The 23814-nt window shown below is 40.5% G+C and overlaps 1 protein-coding gene across 1 annotated transcript in view; it reads left to right on the top strand.

The window, feature by feature from the left end:
- ASB4 (ankyrin repeat and SOCS box containing 4) overlaps positions 1-20304 on the top strand; it is a 58192-nt gene extending 37888 nt beyond the window's left edge. Inside the window, exons 3-5 of the mRNA XM_036328113.1 lie at positions 8242-8732; positions 18307-18420; positions 18628-20304. Coding sequence (XP_036184006.1) covers positions 8242-8732; positions 18307-18420; positions 18628-18816 — 794 coding nt within the window. The 3' untranslated portion in view covers positions 18817-20304. The remainder of the gene's footprint in view (positions 1-8241; positions 8733-18306; positions 18421-18627) is intronic.
- Positions 20305-23814: the final 3510 nt, after the last annotated feature.

Raw genomic sequence — 23814 nt, 5'->3', positions numbered from 1 at the left:
GAAATAGTAAAAGTATACAAACAAGTGAGTAAATAAAAAGTAGATTGCTTGTAAAGGACCAAAATGTTGGTGGACTTCCATTTCTTTATAATTTTCAGTATTAGAAAAGAGTAGAACAAACTTATGGAAAATTATGGATAAAATCACCCAGGAATTCTACACTCTTTAAATATTATTTTTAATGCAGGATGACAATAGAAAAATAGGCTCAGCTATTTGTGTTTTTATAAACTTTGCCAAAAGATGTCCTCCCTTAAAAATTTACTAGACACGTGACTATTAACTGGATCATGCAAAGTACATGGAATGTATTCATTTAAAAAATGGAATTTTTGTTTTCCAGTATCTCTATAAATTGTCCAGAGGATCTAGTTTCTCCTCTACTGTGGGAGGAAAACTCAGGTGGGCGGATGGCTCCTCTGGTAATTCTTAGGTAAGGAAAAGTTATATAGTCACTTTAAGTTTCGCAGGTGAGTCTCCGTTCAAACGTTGGACTTCCAGGGCAAATAATTCAAGCTGGATTTACTAAATCGAGGATAACTCCCCTCTCCCCTTGCTCAAGTCTGCCGCAGACTGGAAGCCTGCAGCTGGGGAAGGTGTATACCCTTCTTCTCGCACTCAGCACTTCGATTCCTTTTTATCCATCTTACTCATGGCGGGTTCCAGCCCCTGCAGAGCTGGTGCGAGGGAAAGGAAGGGAGACCAGCCGAGAAGGTGAGGAATCTAGCTGGGCCACCTCCTGCAGCTGGTAGATGTTGAAAGCACTGCACCCCAATAAGTGCATAGAAATAATGAAAATAACTGTAGTTTAGTGATTACGAAATCAAATGCAGCAGTTAAAATTCTTTCAGAAGGGCAGGTCAAAGAAGTGGAGGATTCTGTTTTAGGGCTGGAAGAGGGAGTTCTAAGAGAAGTCCCGGAAAAAACTGCCTCAGAGGAAAGTTAGTAAGCTGAGAAGGTAACTCTGCAAACACAGTGACCACATAGGGAGGGCTGCCCATTCCCCTCTGGGCCAAACTCCTACATGTTTATTTTATTTATTCTTATTTTTCAACTGCAGTTGACATTCAATATTATATTAGTTTCAGGTGTACAGACAGCACAGTGCTTAGTCACTGATAGAACTTACGAAGTGGTCCCCAGGATAGGTCTATATTTTAGAAGTTTATTATTTAGCTTTTCATTCGCCTTTGATTTATCTGAAGTTTAACACCTAGGCACATACACACAAACACTCAATACACAAGCTCAAATTTGTGCTTGTACGAAACTGACAGTGTTTGGTCCCAATATTTTATTAAATAGCCCATGAACTCTCACACCAATTGGTACTGCCCCATCTGTCATTACAGATGCTGTTTGTAAGTAGGTTTGTTTCGAGGCTCTCCACTATATTTCATTGGTCTGGTTATCTCTCCTCTGCATCAGTACCACAGTGCTTTAATTATAGTTTGCTTGAATATCCGATAGGGTAAGTACCCCTTCTTCACCATCTCTTCTTTCCTTTTCATTTTTTTTCCACTTTTTTCTAAAGTTGACTTGCTCTTTATTCTATACAAATTCTGTGAAAATGACATTTTCATTGCATTAAATTTATAGATCAATTCAGGAAGAATTGCCATCTTTACAGTAGTGAATCTTTCTATCCATGAACATAGCAAAGCTTGCCATTTATTTAAATTTAAGTCCTTTGACTTCATTAAACTTTTTATTATTTTCTCAATAATGATCTTATGTATACCCTGAAACAAAAATCCCGATGAAATGTGGATAGAGGCTGTGAATAGACAATTTATACAAGTGGAAATCTTGTTGCCTGTAAACATATGCAAAGACGCTCAACTTTACTGGTAAGCAGGGGGATGCAAACTAAATCAAAACATCTTTTCATACCAACTAATTGACAAACATTAATCTGTTTGACAGTATCCAGGGTTGGAAGTATTTAAACTGTACTGATGTACATATAAATTGATATAAGCACTAATGAGTATACTTCCATATAGTTGAAAATGTTCATACACTACTTACTACCCAGTAGTTCTATTTCTCTCTCTCAAGAAACTCCTGCATAATTTGAAAGGTACTTGTTATTATAAAAAAGCTAAAACAACTTAACTTTTTTAGCAGAGGAATGCTTAAGCTGTAGCTTAATTATGCAATGTCGTTCTATTCAGCAGTTGAAATAAATAAAAAAATCAGTTCCCCATTCCAAACATAATGTGACTGAGCAAAACAGATTGCAAAAGTGAGATACCACTTACACAGTTTTTAAGAACACATTACGATAGTATATGTTGTTTGTGGATAAATATATGAGTAATAAAAGAACAAAAGTTTACAATGACAAAAAATCAACTTTAGTAGTTATGTCTGTGGAGACAGAAAGGGATGGAAGAAAGGAGAAATGGGCTGGGTTTTTAATGTAAAATTTTATCTTGGAAGAAAGGAAACTAAAGCAAGCATGGTGACAGTTTCCGTAGAGTTAGAGACCTCTTCTTGCTCATACTGTCATGTAGCTCTTGAGGTCATGAAATCTGGGTGGCTCTGAGGGCCAACTGGTTTCCTGCAGGAAGTAGCAAAGCCCAGCAGATGGAGCCCCAATGATGACACCCAGGATGCTCTAACCTAACTACAGGCACTGGGAGGCGGTTTAACTTTATTTGGAAAGAAATAAGGAATATGAGGTCTTATCACCAGGATTCATGAAGTTATTCTCCAATGGGGGATAGTGAAAGGAGACAATCACACAGACTGGGAGAACAGAAAAAAAAAAAATATGAATACTGACTGGTACTGTGACGCTCAGCAATCCTGGCTTCAGGATTATCTTTTCCCTGGGCCTGGCCTGGTCTAGTTGGCCAGGTACCATTTCTTGGTACTTTCTATTCACATTGTTATCCTATCTCTTCTCTTCATCCCATTCTTGGTGCACACAAATCCATGTTTCCTTTGCCTACCGGTGAAATCTAGAAAGTCCTTGTTTTTTATTAAGTAGTACAAATTAAAATTTTTATTGAATTCACTTGCAACCATTCCAGACTACTTCTGGAGCGCATCTTGCGTGAATTAAAAGGTTCATGAAAGGCCTTCTCTCACTTAAAGTTGCTTTGTCTCAGAAATAATTTACCCTGCTCCTATTGAATGAAAATTACTGCAAAAAAATTTGGCAGTGGGGCTGGGAGGGTAATATAGTTTACAGAATGTAAAGAAAATCTTTTAGAGAAACAGAATATGTTTTTGGCTGGAAAGACTTTATATTGTAAGACTGTCAATTCTTCCTAAATTGATGTTCACACCAAAATAAGTTCCAGATGAGTCCAATATTAAACATTTAAAAAAATCTATGATAAAACTAAATTTTAATTAATCTGGATAGTTTTGCAACCTCTGAGAGGAGTAGGACAATATACTATTAAAAAAAAAATACACACAAAAACTTGTTTGGCCCTGGCCAGTGTGGGTCAGTTGGTTGGATATTGTTCCATGCACCAAAGGGTTGCTGGTTTGATTCCTGATCAGGGCACATGATTGGATTCCAGGCTCGATCCCTGCAGGTGGCAGCTGATCTATGTTAAGCTCTCACATTGATGCTAAGCTCTCACATCGATGTTTCTCTCTCTCTCTCTCCTTCTTTAGCATCATTGTATTTAAGAAAGTCCAAGTAAACTGGTTTAAAATTTTATAACAATTATGAAAACCCAGGATTACATCTTAATTTAATGAAGGACGCATATATATGTAAACAAAACAGAAAAGCTTCAATGTATAAAAGGACAAAAATTTGGACATTTAACCAAAGAAGAAATACCACTTGTTAATAATTACAGAAAAATGTTTAAAATCTAATAGTTAAATGAATTCACATTTTTAAAAAACAGACCTTTTTTTTTTTTTTTACTTCTAAACTAACAAAACATTTTAAAAAATCTATAACCACACACTGGCGAGTGAAACAGCACTCTTCTACATCAATGAAAGAGATATGAGTATAACATTTGGCAATTATTCATTAAGCCCCTTACAATAGTTCATGGTCCATCTTTTTTAAAAATATATTTTATTGATTTTTTTACAGAGAGGAAGGAAGAGGGATAGAGAGTTAGAAACATCGATGAGAGAGAAACATTGATCAGCTGCCTCCTGCACGCCCCCTACTGGTGATGTGCCCGCAACCTGGGACCCTTGAGTCCGCAGGCCGACGCTCTATCCACTGAGCCAAAACGGTTAGGGCATCATGGTTCATCTTAATGACTCTATTTTTTGGGGGGGGATTTATGCCAAGGAAATAATCCTGAAATTTACTTATGAATTTATTAATTGTAGCATTAGTCATAAGATCAAAACTTTTTAGGAAAAAAAGTTTTATACCCAATAGTAAGGTAAAATATGGCTAACTGAATTGTTAACTAGGAAAACAAACAGTCATACACAATGAGATGTCACTACACACCCACCAGATTGATTAAAATTAAATAGACTGAAAATACCAAATGCTGACAAGAATATGGTACAATAAGAACCCTCACTCATGGCTTATGGAGTGGAAACTGGTACAACACCTTTTTTATACCCTCTAAGGACACTGGCAATATGCTGTCCAATGCCCCAGCAATTCCTCTCATAGGTTTAGAACTCAGAGAAACATTGCCAAAAGTCCCGGGGTTTGAGAATCTACAAGAATGCTCTGGCAGCAGTGTTTGGAATAACCTGAAATTGGAAATGCCCAGCACCAGTAGGATGGGTGAATTGTGGGTTACTCGTGCTATGAAGTAGAACACAATAAAATGAACAAATGAGATTACAATACAAATTATTTTCACAAATATAATGTTGAGTGAAAGAAGCAAGTCATAAAAGAATGTGCTTATTAATCCATTTAGATAAAGTTAAAAAATGAGTGAAATCAAACTATTTTATTTAGAAATATAAACAAAGGTGGTAAACTATAAAGAATTACAAAGAAATGATTATCATAAGAGTCAGGATAATAATTATCTCTGGCAAGATGGAGGAGTTGAATAGAGAAATATAGATAGGAAAGGGATTCTCTGGGCCTGAAAGTGTTTGATTTCTGCTCCTCCTCCTCCTCTTCTTCCTCCTCCTCCTCTCCCTTCTTCTTCCTCCTCCTCCTCCTCCTCCTCCTCCTCCTCCTCCTCCTCCTCCTCCTCCTCCTCCTCCTCCTCCTCCTCCTCCTCCTTCTTCTTCTTCTTCTTCTTCTTCTTCTTCTTCTTCTTCTTCTTCTTCTTCTTCTTCTTCTTCTGTTTGATTTCTTGACCTGGGATATGATTACACGGGAGATGGCTTTATTTACAATATTTTTAAACTGCACATATGTATTTTTATATATTATGTAATGCATGTTATATGTTATGGGTTGAATTGTGTACTCTCTCCCCCTCAAAAAGAAGGTATATTGAAGTCCTAATCCCTAATACTTCAGTATGTGAAGATAGGGTTGTTGCAGATGTAACTAGTTAAGATAAATGGGAGCAAGATGGGCCCCTATTGCCATATGACTTGTGTCCTTATAAGAAGACAGACCTGTGAAGACACAGAGACACAGAACACCATGTGAAGATGGAGGCAGACCTTGGAGCGACACCTACAAGCCAACGAACACCAAGGATTGCCTGCCGTCACCACAAGCTAGGAGAAGGCATGAGACAGATTCTCCCTTAAAGCCCCCAGAAGGAGCCAGAAAGGACCAGCCCTGCCCACAACTTAATTTCGAACTTCTAGTCTCCAGAACCATGAAATAAGCTACCTAGTGTGTGGTACTTTTTACAACAGTTCTAGGACACGAATACATTGTATTTCTGCATTAACAATATGTTTTTTAAATTTCCCAAAAATCTAGAATTAAAAAGTAGTCAAATCATCCCACTTTACATATTCCCTGGAAATATAAAGCACTCAAAGACACAATTCAAATACTATAAAAATAAGGATCCTCTATTCAGAAAGGGAAACTGCGCAGCCTGTCGAGTTGTACCAAGAGGTCAAGGATCAATTATAAATGTCCAAGTACATTTAAAAATAAAGAATGTGGTTTGTTCCGATTTGGCCCGTAAAATTTTCATCCTGACCCTTTGATTCCCTTCCTTACTGGAAACTCTCCAGTGACCCGGAATAAGGCTTCTGGGAAGACATTCTTATTCATTGCTTCGCACTCCAGAGAAAAGAAGGGCTGACCTAAAAGGAGGCCTGACCCAGGACTTCTCTGGGGCAGAATACTGATGAACACAGCTGGCTCCGTGCATGACAATCTTTGGTTATAATTCTGCTTTCTGCAAGTTGGGCTGCTGACAGTCTCAGAGTTTACGGAGCCATGTGCCCTCAGACACCTCACGGGGGGGTTGATTTTGTATAGAATACTGAACACACTTGTAGGAGTATTGCTTTTCTCAAATATGTTCTATATGAGCAGAGAATGCCATAGAAAAGGGCATAGAGGAGCAATATTTGGAGAACAGATTTTTTAAATTAACAAAATGCAACATGATTTCTGTACCACTTTCAAGTTTTCAATATCAAGAGTAAAGTACAGAAATATTTCTAGAAAAATAACGAAGTGGAAAGAACAGAACAGTGGTAAGAGATTTTGAAGTCAGGCTGTCCGTTTTCCAACCTCTTTACTTCTTAGCTTGGTGTGGTTATTAGCCTAACAAATTTCTTTAGCTGTAAAATTAGGGTAAAAATTGTACCTACTGCAAAGAAATATTAGGATTTGATGAGGCGATATATGAAAAGCTTTTAGCTCAGAATATTGTCCATGTTAAGTGCTTAATAAATATTTGTTGCTGGCATAATAATAATAACTATATCAAGATTTATACTTGAAGTAGCCATATAAATTTCCAGTAGAATCAGTAATATAGTAGGCCCCCAAGGGTCATTTGGTTCACCACCTTAAATTAGGCAGAGAAGGAAGACTTCAGCTTCTCAAGTTGACCATTCTAGTACTTAATATTTCCTATCAGAAAAATAAAACTCACATCAGTTTCCTGGCCTGTTACATACGGTTGGATTAAATAATTCCTAAGGAACTTTGCAAGTACTAAAAATTTATTTCTAACAGCCATTGTTTCCCATAAAGCAAATACGTCACAGTTGCTAAATCATTGTCTTTCTTTTTTAAAAAATATTTTATTGATTTTAAGAGAGAGGAAGGGAGTGGTATAGAAACATCCATAAGAAACATCAGTCAGCTGCTTCCTGCATGCCCCCAACAGGGGACCAAGCCAGAAACCCAGGCATGTGACCTGACTGGGAATCTACCGGTTCTTAGGTTGATGCTCAACCACCAAGCCTCACCACTGGGCTTGCCTTCCTTTCAGTGGGTATTTCCATTATACTACTGGCTTCCACCCCTTTCAATGTAAAACATGACCTTAAGGCTAGTTTGGAGGTCAAAGTATTTGTGGTTGTTGTTTTCCCCCCACTGTGTTCCAAGAGAGCCTCACAGCCTTGGGCGGCTCTAGTACTGTCTGTCAAACACGCCATTAAAGTTTGCCTTGCCCTAACCAGTTTGGCTCAGTGGATAGAGCCTCGGCCTGCAGACGGAAAGGTCCCAGGTTTGATTCTGGTCAAGGGCATGTACCTTGGTTGCGGGCACATCCCCAGTAGGAGATGTGCAGGAGGAAGCTGATCAATGTTTCTAACTCTCTATCCCTCTCCCTTCCTGTCTGTAAAAAATCAATAATATATTGATTAGATATATAAAGTTAGGCAGCCTTACCACACTTAAAAAAGTAAATAAGTAAATAAATAAAGTTTGCCTGGACCAAACTTTCAGGCTTTTCTGCTTTGAAAGAAGAAAAACATGATTTTGTGAAACATTCAAAGAAACTGATGATTTTTAAAACTACTTGTATGAGTTTCAAAGATTGCGGTGTAAACTTTCAATGATGTTTGCTATTTTACTGATAAAAAGCGATTAGTTATGGGGACTACTTTGTAAGAACTAACACTGAACAAACAGCCTGAAATCCTTTGTTCTCCACTCCCCTACTCCACCCCTACGCCCCACCCTAGTGCATTTGCAGCTTGTCCACCAGATGGCACTGTTGTGTCAGAGGAGTGGCTTCCATGGGGCCCAGAAAGAGAATGGGGGCACACGGCATAATGCATGGCAGTCAGAGGTTAAAAGGGAAGCAGCAGTAAAGTCCTGTTTAATGAACCGTGGGTATAATGTCAACATCAGTTTAAATAATCGGCTTCCTCAATCTCCCTTCCTAGGGGCGAACGTGAACATGAAGACCAACAACCAGGATGAAGAGACCCCCTTGCACACAGCAGCCCACTTCGGCCTCTCGGAGCTGGTGGCCTTCTACGTGGAGCATGGGGCCGTAGTGGACAGTGTGAACGCCCACATGGAGACGCCCCTGGCTGTCGCCACCTACTGGGCCCTCCGCTTTAAAGAGCAGGAGTACAGCGGGGAGCATCACCTCGTCTGCCGCATGCTGCTCGACTACCATGCCGAGGTCAACGCCAGGGATGATGACTTCAAATCTCCGCTCCACAAGGCAGCCTGGAACTGTGACCACGTGCTCATGCACATGATGCTGGAAGCGGGCGCTGAGGCCAACCTCATGGACATCAATGGCTGTGCGGCCATCCAGTACGTGCTGAAGGTCACCTCTGTGCGGCCTGCCGCCCAGCCTGAGATCTGCTACCAGCTACTACTGAACCATGGGGCTGCTCGAATATACCCTCCACAGTTCCATAAGGTGAGGCTGTGTCCCCTCCCCCAAGCGACTCAAGCTCGAGGCTGGCATCTTTGGGTTAACTGCTTCTGATCCTCTACCTGACCTTCTGTTTGCACATGTAATGAGAGCAGGCAATGAGCAGAAGAGGGGCAGATAATCTTCCATGTCTTGGTGAACACCAGTGAACTGGCAGTAGCTTCCTGAGGGACTGAATTGAGAAAGATCAGAAGCCACTTTAAGTCTGCAGGAGAGGTGAATGGGGCCAGACAGGCGTACACTCGCTCTCTTGCGCAGGATGTCTGATCTAAAGATGACTGAAACTGCTTTGGAATTAAGTGGCGTGAAAGGGCCACTCAATTTTGCATTTAGTGAACGCTAATGTTTACTGAGCACTAATAATTATATTTATTATATAGAGTGAATTCTATTTCTTAAGCACACTGTTATAAGCAGTTTGCATTTTTAAATTTAATTCTTATCACAACCGTATGAGAGAAACAATAATATTGTCCTTACTCTATAAAGGAGGAAACACAGAGGAGGCACAGAGCAGGGAAGCCATTTGCCTGATCTCACACAGTGGCAGTGCCAGGGTTCAACCTTACATCATTTGGTCTGGCGTCTGTTCTTGCAATATCACACTGCATAGCGTTTGTATTAAAAAATATCTATTGATAATCTCCAATGGGCTAGCAGGGGCCAGATGTTAACAATGCTGATATGACTAAGACATAGCACCTACTTTCAGGTAGCTTAGGATCCAGTGGGAGAGACAAACATATAAAGAGACAATTTTAATATGCCGTGGTAAATGATCGTAGAGGAATGAGGTTGCTGACAGTAATTAACTGGGAAACCAAAACGCACTTCACTTTAAAATCAATCAAATAACACCATACCTAGGATCTCACTCATTCTAAAAAAAAAAAAAAGTTAACAAGAGGCAGCGGAGTTTCAGGTATAAATCAACTAAATAATGTAGGACCACAGAAAGCCAGTTGACAGTTTTACTAAGTTCACAACCAAGTTCTACTTCCTCCATTGCTAAAGTATCAGAGACTGATCTGAAGTCCTGCACTGTGAGGCTTCATGGGAAGAAAAGTTCCACTAAAGAATTTAAGGGGAGTGTACCCAGGCAGGGCACATTCCAGATGGACAACCCAGGGAATGTTCAGCTGTAGATATGATGTCAGTAAATTTTGTGATCTCCTAAGGAATTTGTTTCTTGTCAGTATTTCAATGGACAATTAAGTCATTTTCCCTTTAGAATTATATGCAAGACAATGTTCTGGCACTTAATGAGTTTTTAGAGAAAATTTCAAATGATTATGATGAAAAAGAATAAAAAAGTAAAAATAATGTTATGGTAATGTCCTTTGTTGAGCATTACGTTCATTTAAAAGGTAATAGCATTGAGATATTTTCCTAAAGTCACAGAGAGTAAGTGGTCAAGTTTATTCATTTTATTTTAAGAAATATTCACTGAGTACTTACTATGTGCCAGGCATTGTTCTAGGAGCTGGAGATAAAGCAATAAACAACAGCAATAACAAAAAAAAAAAGGCCTTCATGGAATATCCTCTCTAATGGGAGATAGGAAAAAAAACAAAACAAAATAACAAACAAATAAATATACTCTGATCTGTTCGGTGCTACGGAGAAAAATAAAGCCAGGTAAAGAAAATAAAAGAATGACCTGACATCTCCACCTGTGTATCTACACAGATGCTGTTTTACAAAGGTGATTAGAGAAAATAAGGACATGGAGGAGCAAGTCATGTGGCTGCCTGAACTGGGGGAAGGCCATCTGAGGTATAAGGAAAAGCAGATGCAAAGATCCTGAGGTAGGAGAAAGCTAAGCGTGTGTGAGGACAAGCAGGAAGCCAGAGTGGCTGGAGTGGAGTGAGTAAGGAGGAAGAGAAGTCAGAGAGGTGTACATGAGGGTAGTTTACAGACCATTTTTATGGCCTTGTAGGCCATGGTTATGCCCTTGGTTTTTCACTCTGAAGGAGGGAGGAAATCACTGAAGAATTTTGAGCTGGGAAGCATAGTCTGACTTATATTCCATAAGGACCCATTTGACAGCCTGTTGGAGAATAACCGTAGTGGAGGGGGGGGGGGGTCAACGGTATTGCAATAATCTAGGTAAGCGATGTGGATGGCTTAGACCCACAGTGGAAATGGTGAATGTGCTAAGAAATGGCCAGATTCAGGGCATGTTTTGAAGAGGGAGTCAATGAGTTTTGCTGGTTGATTATTTGTGGGCCATCAGGAATAGAGAGGAGTCAAGGATAACTTCAAGGATTTTGCCCAAGGAATAGAAAGAATCAAGGGGCCATTTCCTGAGATAGAAGCAAGGCAGGTGGAGCTGAATTTGAAGAGAGGATCAGGGGTTCTATTTTGCTTGAGATACCTACTATTCGTCTAGGTGGAGATGTCAGGTAGGCAGTTTGATGTAGGAATCTGTTGTTCATGGAAAGGTCCTGGCCAGAGGTACAAACTTGGGAGTCTTCATCGTGACTATGGTATCGGAAGCCAGATGCAGTGAACAAATGACGGCTATAAGTATTGTTATTACTACATGTCCACTGAGTAGTGGAATCAGTGCTTCTGGGTTTGGTTTACTCACAGGGGCCTTTCCAACCAGGAGAGACAAAATATGAGACTGTCTAGAGACTAAAAGCTGAGCTTTATTCTGAAACTCACTGCTGGTTAATTGTGGATGAAACAGGTCTCCGAGAAACTGAAAGACCCTCTCCTCATTCTCCTTCAAGAGCCAGGTGAGGGAGAATGAGCCTTTCAGCAGAGTTTCTGTCCTCCAGAAAGAAGTCTTGTGAATGTGAGGAAGGCCCCAGACCCTCTTCACAAAAGCAGTCCTCTGAGAGGGACCAACGAGAAGGATTAGGGGCAGCAGCTTAGTCACCAGGGGCAGGAGTTTTGGCATGGCCATTTACTTGCTGTATGGTTTCTGAACAAGCGCCTCAATCTCTTAGATTCCAATGTTCTCATCTGAAAAATGAAGGTAAAAATATCAACTTTTCAGGATTGTCTAAGGAGTGTGTGAGTCAACAAAATCGTTTCCTTTCCTCCTCTTCCCAAAGTGAACACTTGGTCCAGTGAAAGAGTCTTTCCTTTAGTCTTGATGGCTCCACTAGCCTGTAAAACAGGCACACAATTATGTGTGCCAAGGAACACTTTATCCACCATGAGCATGTTCTTATTCAGTTCTGTTTTGCTCCTCTGAGTTCTTCTAGGTTGGCCATACACTAAAGTGATTTAGGATAGAGTTGACACTGGTGGATGACTGGTATTATAAACATTTTGTCCCTACCCAACAGTATAAGAGAACTGGCCCCCTTCCAAAGGAAAACTGAAGAAAAACTATTCAATTTGCTATGCAGATTCTTCAGTGATTTAGAACAACTACAACCCAGCCCAACTTTCCAAAGAGAAAGTCATCTTTACAACAAGTAAATGACTGACTCATTTATACAGAAGATAAAGTGATTTGTTCTCCTGTGGAGGGGGAATTCTGTTTCCTTATTTACAAGGAACAAGGTCAGAGCTGAAGATGCTGTCTTCCAAATACAAAGCACATTTGCAGAGGGTGTATTTCACCGAAAGCCTATGTATAAATTACATAAGGTGGGGGAAAGAATTATATGGTCTGCAATTGCTTTCCAGGGTACAAAAGGACATTTGATTTTTTTCTCTCAGCATAATTCAGAAAGCAGTGACACCCCAGGGAGCCAAGACTGGGTTTTCTGGTAGGGCAAGAAAGACATTTTTCTAGGGGAGGGAAAGGTATGTGAGGGTTTGGGGGAGGTGAGGGTGATTTCTGCTGTTGAACAGTGCTGTGTACGACGCCCAGGGTACAAGACGTCGCTTTGATTATTAAGTACCTTTCTGCACACAACTATATTAACATAAAAAGGTAGAAGTAGCTTTAGAATTTTTCTGCTGAAGTGGCTTAAGAGGTGCCCACTTGCCTTGGAAGGGAAACAAAGAGATTTATCTTGAATCTATTCTATAATCTATGCTTTTAGGTGTGGAATGATGAGGCAAAAAGTATCTAAAAGTTTCTCCAGTTGCCACCACTGAAGAAAGAGCTTTTTTGACCAATTGTTCTTCCAAGAAGGAGGACGAGAGACACACAGAAGGTGAAGTTCATGGGGGGACCTTCTGTTTCTCAGACAGGAAAAAGGCAGCAGAAGCTTCTCGCTTCTAGGGCCAGACCAGTCCTTGTGATGGTCAAGGTTCCCAGGAGCCAGCATCTAGTGATGATTTAGAGTTTGCTGTCCCTTAAGGGTGTTTTGTGCTGTTGTTATTGCTTTGTGAAATAATCACCGAGGCCTGAAGAAGGTGTGCCTAGCTGTCTTAGACCTGGAAGAAGCCCGACCTGCCAGTGAAGACAGCTGGAGGGTTGTCAGGCTAGAGGAGCCTTTCCCACTGTGGGCCCTGTCTTCTGTCAGCAGAAAACTTAGCCATCCGTGTCAGCAAAACCTAATGACAGCAGTGGGAGCTTTGGAGTCTGTGCATCTAAAGACTGAAGGTTAAGAACTATTTGATTTATTTTTTTCTACTTTAATGAAAAGTGAGAAGTTATCTCCCTGTGATATATGGGAGTAGGCCAGGTGCAAATTGAAGCACCAAATGTGTGAAGTGAGGCTCCTGACCTGTGAATGAAGTCCGTTCCTGTATCCATAACTTAGTCTGAACATTTTCTGAATAGGGGCTGGGAATAGGGTTGCCAGATAAAAAACAGGATGTTCAGTTAAATCTGAATTTCAGATAAAGTATAAGTAATTTTTAATATAAATGTGGACCATGCAACATTTGGGATATATGTATACTAAAAATTATTTGTTGTCTATCTGAAATTCAAATTTAATTGGACAACCTTTGCTATTTTTATGTGCTAAATCTGGAAACCCTAGTTGAGAAGTAGGTAATATGTTGTAAGGGGAAAGTAACTTTCATCCACATCTGTTCTGTGTCCCCAGTGTTGGCAAGAAGGGAGAGGTGAGGAATTCCTAGGGACAAAGTACCTGTGTTGGGTGTGTGGGCACTGTGTCTTTAAATACAGCCAGTGTGGCTTCCACAAAGAATGAGTGTGGCCTGGGAAATTGATGCAGAGCATAGAGGTCAGTTTTCTGAGTGGACAACTAAGCCATGTGCAGAGCCTCATTATAAACTTTCTGACTTCTTCATGCTTTTTTTGTTTTTATAATTTCAATATAAGTATATGCTTGATTCAGGCCTTGGATTAATTTCAGCTATCATCCCTGTACTGGTAACTCTTAAGTTTAAATCTTTCTTTTAGGTTACTCAAGTAATTACCAGCATACTTCTCACCATGGCTCATCCTTCCAGAAGGAATGCATCTGGAGGTCTTTAGAGAACAATGTGTACGGAGGTCTGGACGGATGTTATTTTTATATCACTAGCAACATCTTTGTAGTCACAAGGGTCCAACCTAAAATAATTATGGAAGAGAGTCTTTCTTGTTTTAAAATGTCTCTGCAATGGGATTTGTGTCCTTAAACCATTTATTTCACCAGTCATTACCTAAGGATTAAAATAAGATCATGAGAATGTACTTGAAAGAGCACTAAGCTCAGATGAAGAAAACACAAGACTATGCTTCTTTTTAATGTGGACCTCTCTGGGTTTCAATTTCTTTATCTCTAAATTAGGGGGATTGGATAATCTCGAGGGCTCCTTGCAACCTTAGCATTCTATGATACTATGATGGTAGTTTATAACTAATGTTTAAAGCAATTAGTCAGCCTAAGTTTTCTATATCTCTTTTGCATGGAGCTACATATATGCCATCCTCATCTCAGCTACAGAAAAAAAAAAAAAATCAGGCCTATTTGCCTCAGTTTTCCAAGATCAAGGTCCTGGACAATTACCTGACTACCCTGACAGCCATGTACCCAGATAGAAATCCTTTGAGTTATACTTTCTGTAGACTCAGAAATACTGTCTCTTCAGAAGTCCCATAGCAATGGATCTCTGGCTCAAGCCCATCTACATACCCCCTTATGGGTTGATGATAGCAGATTATTCTTTATTTGTTTAGACCTGGCTGAAAAAGCCATGCTCAGCAGCTTAGATTTGTGCTCTGTGCCCAGAATATGTATGTGAATGGAACCGCTCATTAAACTTGTTGTGCTTTGCTGCATCCATTTACGGCTAGGGTTTAGGATCTGGAGAAGGGGCTACACACAAATGAAAACACAAGACAAGAAATATGAATTTAGAACAGCGGTTCTCAACCTGTGGGTCGCGACCCCTTTGGGAGTCGAACGACCCTTTCACAGGGGTCGCCTAAGACCATTGGAAAACACATATATAATTACATATTGTTTTTGTGATTAATCACTATGCTTTAATTATGTTCAATTTGTAACAATGAAATTGGGGGTCACCACAACATGAGGAACTGTATTAAAGGGTCACGGCATTAGGAAGGTTGAGAACCACTGATTTAGAAGGAATGGGGGTGGGGGGGCAGGCTGGAAACCTCTCTCTAGTGGAGAAGCTCTCTGAAACCCTGAACCTGTCAGCTTTTATTCACTTGAATACACATTTGCCCTTTAGGAATGCATACAGGCATATCAAAGGTAAAGTTTGGTAAACATTAAAAGGATTGTCAGGTTAGGGAATTGCCTTCAGCCACTGAGTCCACAGCAGGGCAATATTATGCTGATCTTCAGCCCTGCTGAATATCAAAGTCCATTGGCCTTCCAATGGGTCTTTTTGCATTTATGCTAACTACTGTTGGTTTTAGCCTCTGGCAGTGCTTATTTGGACCCAGCCACTGGACAGGATAATTCTAATGCCTTCACTGGTTTGGAGCTTTAATATATACATTTAGTTTCAATGGCTTATGACTGTGCTTCTTAAAGACAGGCACAACCAAAAGCAGCTGTATCCTGGCATTGGCTCACAGTAGCTCATGAGAGCTGGTGGTTAAATTTTGTAAGCTTATTGTTAAACGCAGCCATTGTGCAAACTTAAATCATATAAGCCAACAAATAAAGTATACTAAAAACAAAGGTAATAAATATTCAAAACGCTTTAGCTCCTAATTATCTATACTGTTGATGTTATTTGCATCTATTGTGTCTGTATGGTGGAAACACTATATAATGATGTTACTGCACATTTCTTCCCAACCATGCACTCAGTGACCTCATGTTGCTAGCTTCAGATTCCTCATACCATGGTCCTTTATCTTTTCCATTTATACCCATGTATAGTATTATTGAGTGTTAGGTTAGGTGGCTCAGGAGGCGGCGAAGGAAATAAAGAGAGTTGATCAGAAAAGGAAGGAAGGAAAGTTTATTCTGCATCCCTGGGAGACCCACGTACCCCCAAGGATAGGGCACGTGGATTCACGCCAACAGGGAGGGGGGCGCTTTTTTTTATACTGCAGTTTGGTGAGGGCGGGGGGCCTGAGCTGAGGAATTTTCTGCCGCAGGGATCATCAGGGCATTCAACTAGAATTCTCTGCCGCAGGGGGTGGGCGGGGGTATTCAGAAAGAAGTCAGTATCTGTGTGGGGGTATGTGGATTAAGGGAGAAGAAGCCTGTATCTGTGTCTGGCACGTTGATCTGTGAGAAATTCCAGGGGAAGTCCATTGTCTCATCACATGTCTGCATGTATCCGATCCTGGGCTCTCTCCGACCTAACATTGAGCATCATAGGTTTAGCCAGCACATTCTCTGATGGTACAGAGTCTCCATCTTCACCTTGCCTATATAGGATCATCTACCATGTACATTTTTGATTGCCATGAAGACATTGCATATGAAATATTCTCCTGCTTCTCATCTGCCCATCTCCAAATTAGCCTGACCTTCCAATTTCCTCATTCCTTGATCTCAAATGTCAAAGTTGCATTCTTTATTCCCAATATCTGATTAGTCATTAAGCCCCGATTCTTTCTCAAAGTTTCACTTACCCTTCATTCTCATGATTAACAGTGAGACCAGCTGAGAAGCCATTTGGTGCTTTGCTCATCGTGCTCAAGGGACACTTGATGATCTTCATCATAGTCCCTTATTATTTACTGGCTTATATTGTCTCCAACTTCAAATACCTATATCTTTTCTCCTCAGGTAGGTTGCAAGCTCCTTAATGACAAAAAGCAGGTCATGAACTTTTCAGAATAGTGCCATAGAGCTAACATAGTGCTCAAGAAGGCTTCCCAATGCAATGAATTGGTTGAATATAAGCCTTTTTTTGTCAAGAATATGTAATAACCTCCTCCTATTGCCTGTTAAGTCAATCCCTAGCTCTTCAGACTGGCATTCCAGATGTACTGTCCATTGACTCCATCTTACTTGCTCTTATCTTTTGCTTTCTGACATGGACCCTCCATTCAGATTGACCTCCAACCAGGTGATCTGGACACACACACACACACACACACACACACACACACCGGTATTAAAATTACAATCTCTCTGTCTCAGTTTTGCCCAGGGACCCAGGACGTTAGGTATTTACTAGCACATTGAAAAATGCAATACCAGAGCACCTATGAAGGACTGGTAAAGGAGGTCAGGAAAACTAGTTTTGTGACTTCTTCCCCAAGGACAATAGGTTGAGATTGAGAAGGACTTGGAAATAAGGGAGACATTTCTTTGGAGAAAGTTCAGTGCAGAGCAGGGGTGGGCAAACTTTTTGACTCGAGGGCCACAATGGGTTCTTAAACTGGACCGGAGGGCCGGAACAAAAGCATGGATGGAGTGTTTGTGTGAACTGATATAAATTCAAAGTAAACATCATTACATAAAAGGGTACGGTCTTTTTTTTTTTTTTTAGTTTTATTCATTTCAAACGGGCCGAATCCGGCCCGCGGGCCGTAGTTTGCCCACGGCTGGTGCAGAGGCATGCCTTCCTTACAATGGTCGGGTTGGGGGCTTCCTCCTCATCTCACCTCCAGTGAGAGAGGCTTTCAGAGAACTCAGAAAAGAGCTTGATATGTTCAAGGGGAAAATGAAATTGATGTATAACTCATGATGAGAAAATGTAAAGGAGAAAGTCCGTGGCAGAAGCTGCTTGCCTGGTGGCAAAGGAAATGAAGGTGATAAAATTGGGAATCATGGGTGCTTATGCTGCTGCTGATAGGACAGAGACACAGGTTTCCTGTGGCCCAGTTGTGGGTCACATTGAAGAGCCAGCTGGGTCACTTTGAAATGAAAATAGCCCACACCCAAAGGATTTCCAGCGATAGGGCCGTCTTGGCAGAAAGGAGCGACAGGTCTTCTGATGGTCACAGAAGCTGTTGGGCGGTGTGAGGGCTGTAAGGGCAGGGCATGCATCTCAGCAGGCTCCCACCTTCTTGGTTAGAACTTCTTTTTTCACTTACTTCTGGATGGTGAAGGGAATGAGTCTGATTTTATTAATCCATCCGCCATGGAGGCTGGCAGTGTGTGGATACTTAAAGTCATGAGACTTCTCAAAAGCATTTCAGCATTCCAAGGAGCCCAATAGGTCAATACATTCATGAAGTCTCTGTGAGTGGAATGACTGAGTCATCTATGTGCATTAAATAAACGAAACTCTGCTTCATCTGCAGGTGATACAGGCTTGCCATTCCTGTCCCAAAGCAATCGAAGTTGTAGTCAATGCCTATGAACACATCAAGTGGAATGTAAAGTGGAAACGGGCTATCCCTGATGATGACTTGGAGGTAAAGAATCAATTCACTTCCTCTGGCTTTCACTGAAAAGTACTTCCAGACTGCAATGCAAGTACAGAAAAGTATTTGTCTTACTATCGGAGACCCTAGAAAGCTGCCATTAGGTAGAAAGTCGGGCCTAAAATCATCATTGTTGGTTTCTTTGGATGGCAACGGTGGGACTTTTCTGACTGTAACCTGCCTTCCCTTCCTTTTCAGAGATACTGGGATTTTTACCACTCTCTCTTCACTGTGTGCAGTAACTCTCCAAGGACTCTCATGCATTTATCGAGATGCGCCATCCGAAGAACGTTACACAACAGATGTCACAGAGTAATTCCTCTGCTTTCCCTCCCATTGTCATTGAAAAAGTACTTGCTTTTAGAGCCAGAGGGAATCATTTATTAAGCCTTATGAGACAGAGGTTCCCAATCCCAGATATTTAAGTGGACTCGCCGGGTAGACACCGTTTACATAAATAAAATGGTACTTGGGTTGATTATAACACTTCAGGGATTTCAAAACACTTTACAAACACTATGTCAGGTCATTGATCGTAGGGTTTCATGGTGAGGGGAGATAAAGAAGCAAAGCAAGAATGTATCCAGAAGGTACAGACAGAACAATAATAACTAACAGGATTACTATAGGTGCTCTTACTAGGTGCCTGATATATTTTTGTAAAATGTTCCTATATTATCTCATTTGAAATGGGACCCAGAGTTTCCTACAACCAATCCCCCTTATCAGTGATAAGTTTACATTACTCTTCATTTGGCAAAATAGCAGGCTTTGTGATCCGCCTCTGAATCTTGGTGCCTTTCCCCCATTCCCACTTGGCAGATTATTACTGTTGCTGGTTTTGCACACTCCTGTACCCACACCGAACTCCTCACCTTGTTCTTAGCGAAGAAAGCATGTGAATGTAGTCCAAACGGGGAGATCTTTTATTCAACTTAGAAATGAAAAACGAAGGCCAGTCCACTTAATAGTCAGAAATGGACATTTCAACACACTCTCACTGAGCCAGAGACTGGAGATGCAAAGATGAGCCCGAAGCAAGGACTCCTGCCCTCCAGGATCTCACCATTCAGCAGAGGATCTGGACATACAAGTAGGGAACTGCAGGGTCAAAGGTCAGGGGCAAGAGTACAGGTGCTGACTCATTCATAGTGCTTGCCTTCCAAAGCCGTGTTTCTGACACTAAGTGTGGTTTTCTTTTAAGCATGAAGATGAAGTGAAGGGATTGTGTGATGTGGGGAGGGGGAGTGTCTCCTGCTGCTGTGAGTGGAAATGTAATCACTTTAAGTTTCTCCACCCATCTAGGTATTGTTTTATTTCAGCATGATTTCCTGTTTAATGTGAAGGGAAAGACTTAAGTTTATTACATTGGTCTTTTTATGTAACAGACTGACATTTCAGAGTATTTTTGCTAGAAGGTCAGGAGTGCTTTGCTAGCAATGGCTGGCTATAGAAAGCAAAGAAAAAGACTTTATTTTTTAAATGATAGAAGTTTGAAAATGTTGGAAAGAGAAGTATGTTAGACAGGCTTGTTAGTTAGTGGTTTGCTGAAAGAGAAATATAGATGATGGACGTCTGGACCTCATGGTTTATGAGGCCAGCTTGCTTCTTTTTTTTTTTTTCCTCTTGCTGATTGCTTAGTAATGCTTTTTAGATGTTAGAGCAGAAGTCATAAAGCACACACAAATCAGTTTGCCACTTGTGAGCAGGTTTCTTTCATTTGTGTGGTTCTCCATCTTATTTAACTTTAGATGCTTGAGTTTTGAGTAGAGATGGTCCTATATAATAAAAGGCTAATATGCAAATCAACCAAACAGCAGAAAGACCGGTCACTATGATGCACACTGACCACTAGGGAGCACACGCTCAATCAATTCAGGAGCTGCCCCCTGGTGGTCAGTGTGCTCCTACAGGGGGACTGCCGCTCAGCCAGAAGCCCTGAGCAAGGACTGGAGATCCCGCTCTGGGGAGCGGGCCTAAGCTGTCAGTCAGACATCCCCTGAGGTCTCCCAGACTGCAAGAGGGCACAGGCCAGGGTGAGGGAATCCCCAAAATGCATGAATTTCATGCACTGGGCCTCTAGTATTAAATAATCCACTTAGAATGTGTTTCTAAACTGGGATTCTCATAGTCCAGGTGCCCTGTAGGAAAAATCATAGGTGGATACAATAATCTTTTCGAAGCATGTTTTACTCAAAATTTTGGGAGAAATATCTTGTACTAAGTCAAGACCTATATTGTGAAATGGAACGCTGAATTTGTATGAACTGTTCATATACAACACGATCCTTCAGAAGACTGTTTGCTGACATCAAGTTGTTAGGCCACATGGCAGAACACTGCGCGCAGGTCCATGCTGGCCTCCACTTTCAGGGCTATTCTGGCAGACACATTTGTGATGCACTGACTTGGGCAATAAAGCTGATGCTGCGGACAGGGAGAGATGATGTTCCTTCCATGGGGAAACGTGTTTCTCAGTCTGCTTGCTTGTACTTACATGTCGGGTCTAATACATGACTACCTATTTCAAATTGTTTATTCATGGGTTTAAAGTTCTTTTTTCTCATCTCCGAACTTTTATTCAGAGGACTTCAATAAAGCTCTTCTGTTTCCTTTCATCTTCCCGAGTCGTTTATTTACTGAGAAGATCTTTTCCTAACCGACTTTTCAGCAGTTGCCCTGAAGAACTCTACATGTTTCATGGCTTTCTTCGACATTTAGAATGAAAAAAGAATTAGGAGATGCTCCTGGAAATAATGTTTTCCAAAGAAAGAAAAGGGAAAACACAAAAATGCAAGCTATTGTGATAGGAACAAGAGTGTTTTGATAACAGTAAAGAAATTGTAGGGTCATTCTCTCCTGAGTATCACCATCTCATTCCTCCTGGGGTTTTCATTTCCCTTCATTCTAACCATTCACGCAATCTTGGACCATAGCAACAGAGGAAATTATATGCTCGTGATGCTTTTGTTAGTTTCTGTAAATAGTCATTTAATGGCCTTAAAAAAAGAAGTCTCTCTTTTCTAAGTTACACGTGAGAAAGCACCTTTGATATGAGATCACCTATCTCAGCGGTTCTCAACCTATGGGTCGCGACCCTTTGGGGGTTGAACGACCCTTTCACAGGGGTCACCTAAGACCATCAGAAAACACATATATAATGACATATTGTTTTTGTGATTAATCACTATGCTTTAATTATGTTCAATTTGTAACAATGAAAATACATCCTGCATATCAGATATTTACATTATGATTCATAACAGTAGCAAAATTACAGTTATGAAAAAAAAAAAAAACAACAACAAAATTACAGTTATGAAGTAGCAACGAAAATAATTTTATGGTTGGGGGTCAGCACAACATGAGGAACTGTATTAAAGGGTCGTGGCATTAGGAAGGTTGAGAACCACTGACCTATCTGTTTTTTTTCCCTTTCTCAGGATCTAGACACACTTGTGTTCAATTTTTTAACCACGTAGTGTTACATTGCTGCTTTGCCCTGCCCTCCTGAACCCAGTGGCTTCTAATAAAAAACACAGCAGTCAAAGCTGATTATAGAGATGAGGAAAGTGGCAACCCATTTGCAGTGGGCGAGCAATGTGGGGAAAAGCAGCTGAGCCTTAGGTTTTTGTTACTCGTCTGATTGTTTGTGAAAACTTCATGAAGTTTGAAACTGGCATGTTCAAAACTTTTTAAAAAGAATCCAATTACAGTGGAACCTTGGTTCTCAAACTTACTTCATTCCAGAAGGCTGTTCGAAAATGGAATCATTTTTTTCCCATTGGAAATAATGTAAATTGAATTAATTCATTCCAGACCAACACAAAAAAAACACACAAAAATATTCACAGCACAATTTCCTGAGTTGTTAACAACCCCAAGTTTAGCAGTAAACTGACTAATACTCGCACATTCTCTCTTTTGTCATACAGGTATCAGCATGAAAGTTTTGTTGGTATGAGGACCAAAGTTTTGTTTGACAACCGAGACATTTTGCCATGAACAACTTGGTCAAGAACCAAATTGTTTGAGATGGGAGACGTTCAAGAAAGTTAGAGATGGGAGACATTTGAGAACTGATTTTCTTGAACGTCTCCCAGTTGTTCTTCCCATAGAATAATAATTACAATAAAACTGCATAACGTTTATACAGTATTTTATAATTTTCAGAGCATCTCCATGAAGCTTAATATCGATAATAGCCTTTCCCAATACCCTCCACTCTCTGCCATGGAAAAAAATATATATATTTATATAATTCTGAAGATTAGTTGTGAAAAAGATATCTAAACATGACATTAATTAACCCTTTTCTTCTCATGTAAAACACTCCAATCATATGGACTGATGTCCTCAAGCAAAGAAAAAAAAGGATTATAATCTACAGCTGTGGGCAAACTACGGCCCTCGGGCCGGATACGGCCCATTTGAAATGAATAAAACTGAAAAAAAAAAGACCGTACCCTTTTATGTAATGATGTTTACTTTGAATTTATATTAGTTCACACAAACACTCCATCCATGCTTTTGTTCCGGCCCTCCGGTCCAGTTTAAGAACCCATTGTGGCTCGAGTCAAAAAGTTTGCCCACCCCTGATCTAGCATTTTAAAAAATATCAAAAGCTACAGAATTTTTTTAATTGCACAAAAAAAGAAAAAAAGAAATCTCTCATCCAGTACATTAGAGCAGCAATTTTCAACCCTTTTCATCTCAAAGCACACATAAACTAATTACTAAATTTCTGCACCACACCAAAAAGATATATTTTCTGCCCATCTGACAAAAAAAAGTATAATTTTGATTCATTCACACCAGACAGCTATGGTTGTGCTGGCTGTTGTCATTTTTTATTTGACAGTCTAAGGGAAACGAGGTCAGTGCCCTAGACTAAATAGTCAGATATTGCATGTTTTAAAAATTATTGCAGCACACCAGTTTAAAATCACTGGATGGAGGAACAGAGGCAAAATTTGGAGTTCTAGGACTGTTTATAAGTCTCGCCAGGGCAGTGTTCAAGTGACAAATTGCTTACAGAAGCGCTGACATAATTGCAGTCCTGCAGGGGCCCGGGGACTCCCAACGCTGCTGAACTCAGAGAGACGACGACAGGCGTCTTCTTGGATGGTCCATTAGGGGAAGCTTAGGCAGAAGCAAACTGTTTCTAAGAAACCTGTGGCTAGTTCGCGGATAGAGATGCATACAAAGAAACTGCAAAGCCATGCAGTGTGGCCTAGGGGGGAACGTTACGGATTTTGAGATTCCACAGTGTGGATTTCAATCCTGATTGTGCCACTTAAATATCTATGTGAACGTGGGCCTGTTTCTTAACCCACGCGTCAGTCTCTTTATTTGAATAGTAATAATTTAACTACCTGGTTTACA

The sequence above is a fragment of the Myotis myotis genome, unplaced genomic scaffold, assembly GCF_014108235.1.
Source record: "Myotis myotis isolate mMyoMyo1 unplaced genomic scaffold, mMyoMyo1.p scaffold_m19_p_11, whole genome shotgun sequence".
Classification (NCBI taxonomy): domain Eukaryota; kingdom Metazoa; phylum Chordata; class Mammalia; order Chiroptera; family Vespertilionidae; genus Myotis; species Myotis myotis.
Note: the sequence above shows the minus strand (reverse complement) of the source record. Positions and strands in the feature narration are given on the sequence as shown.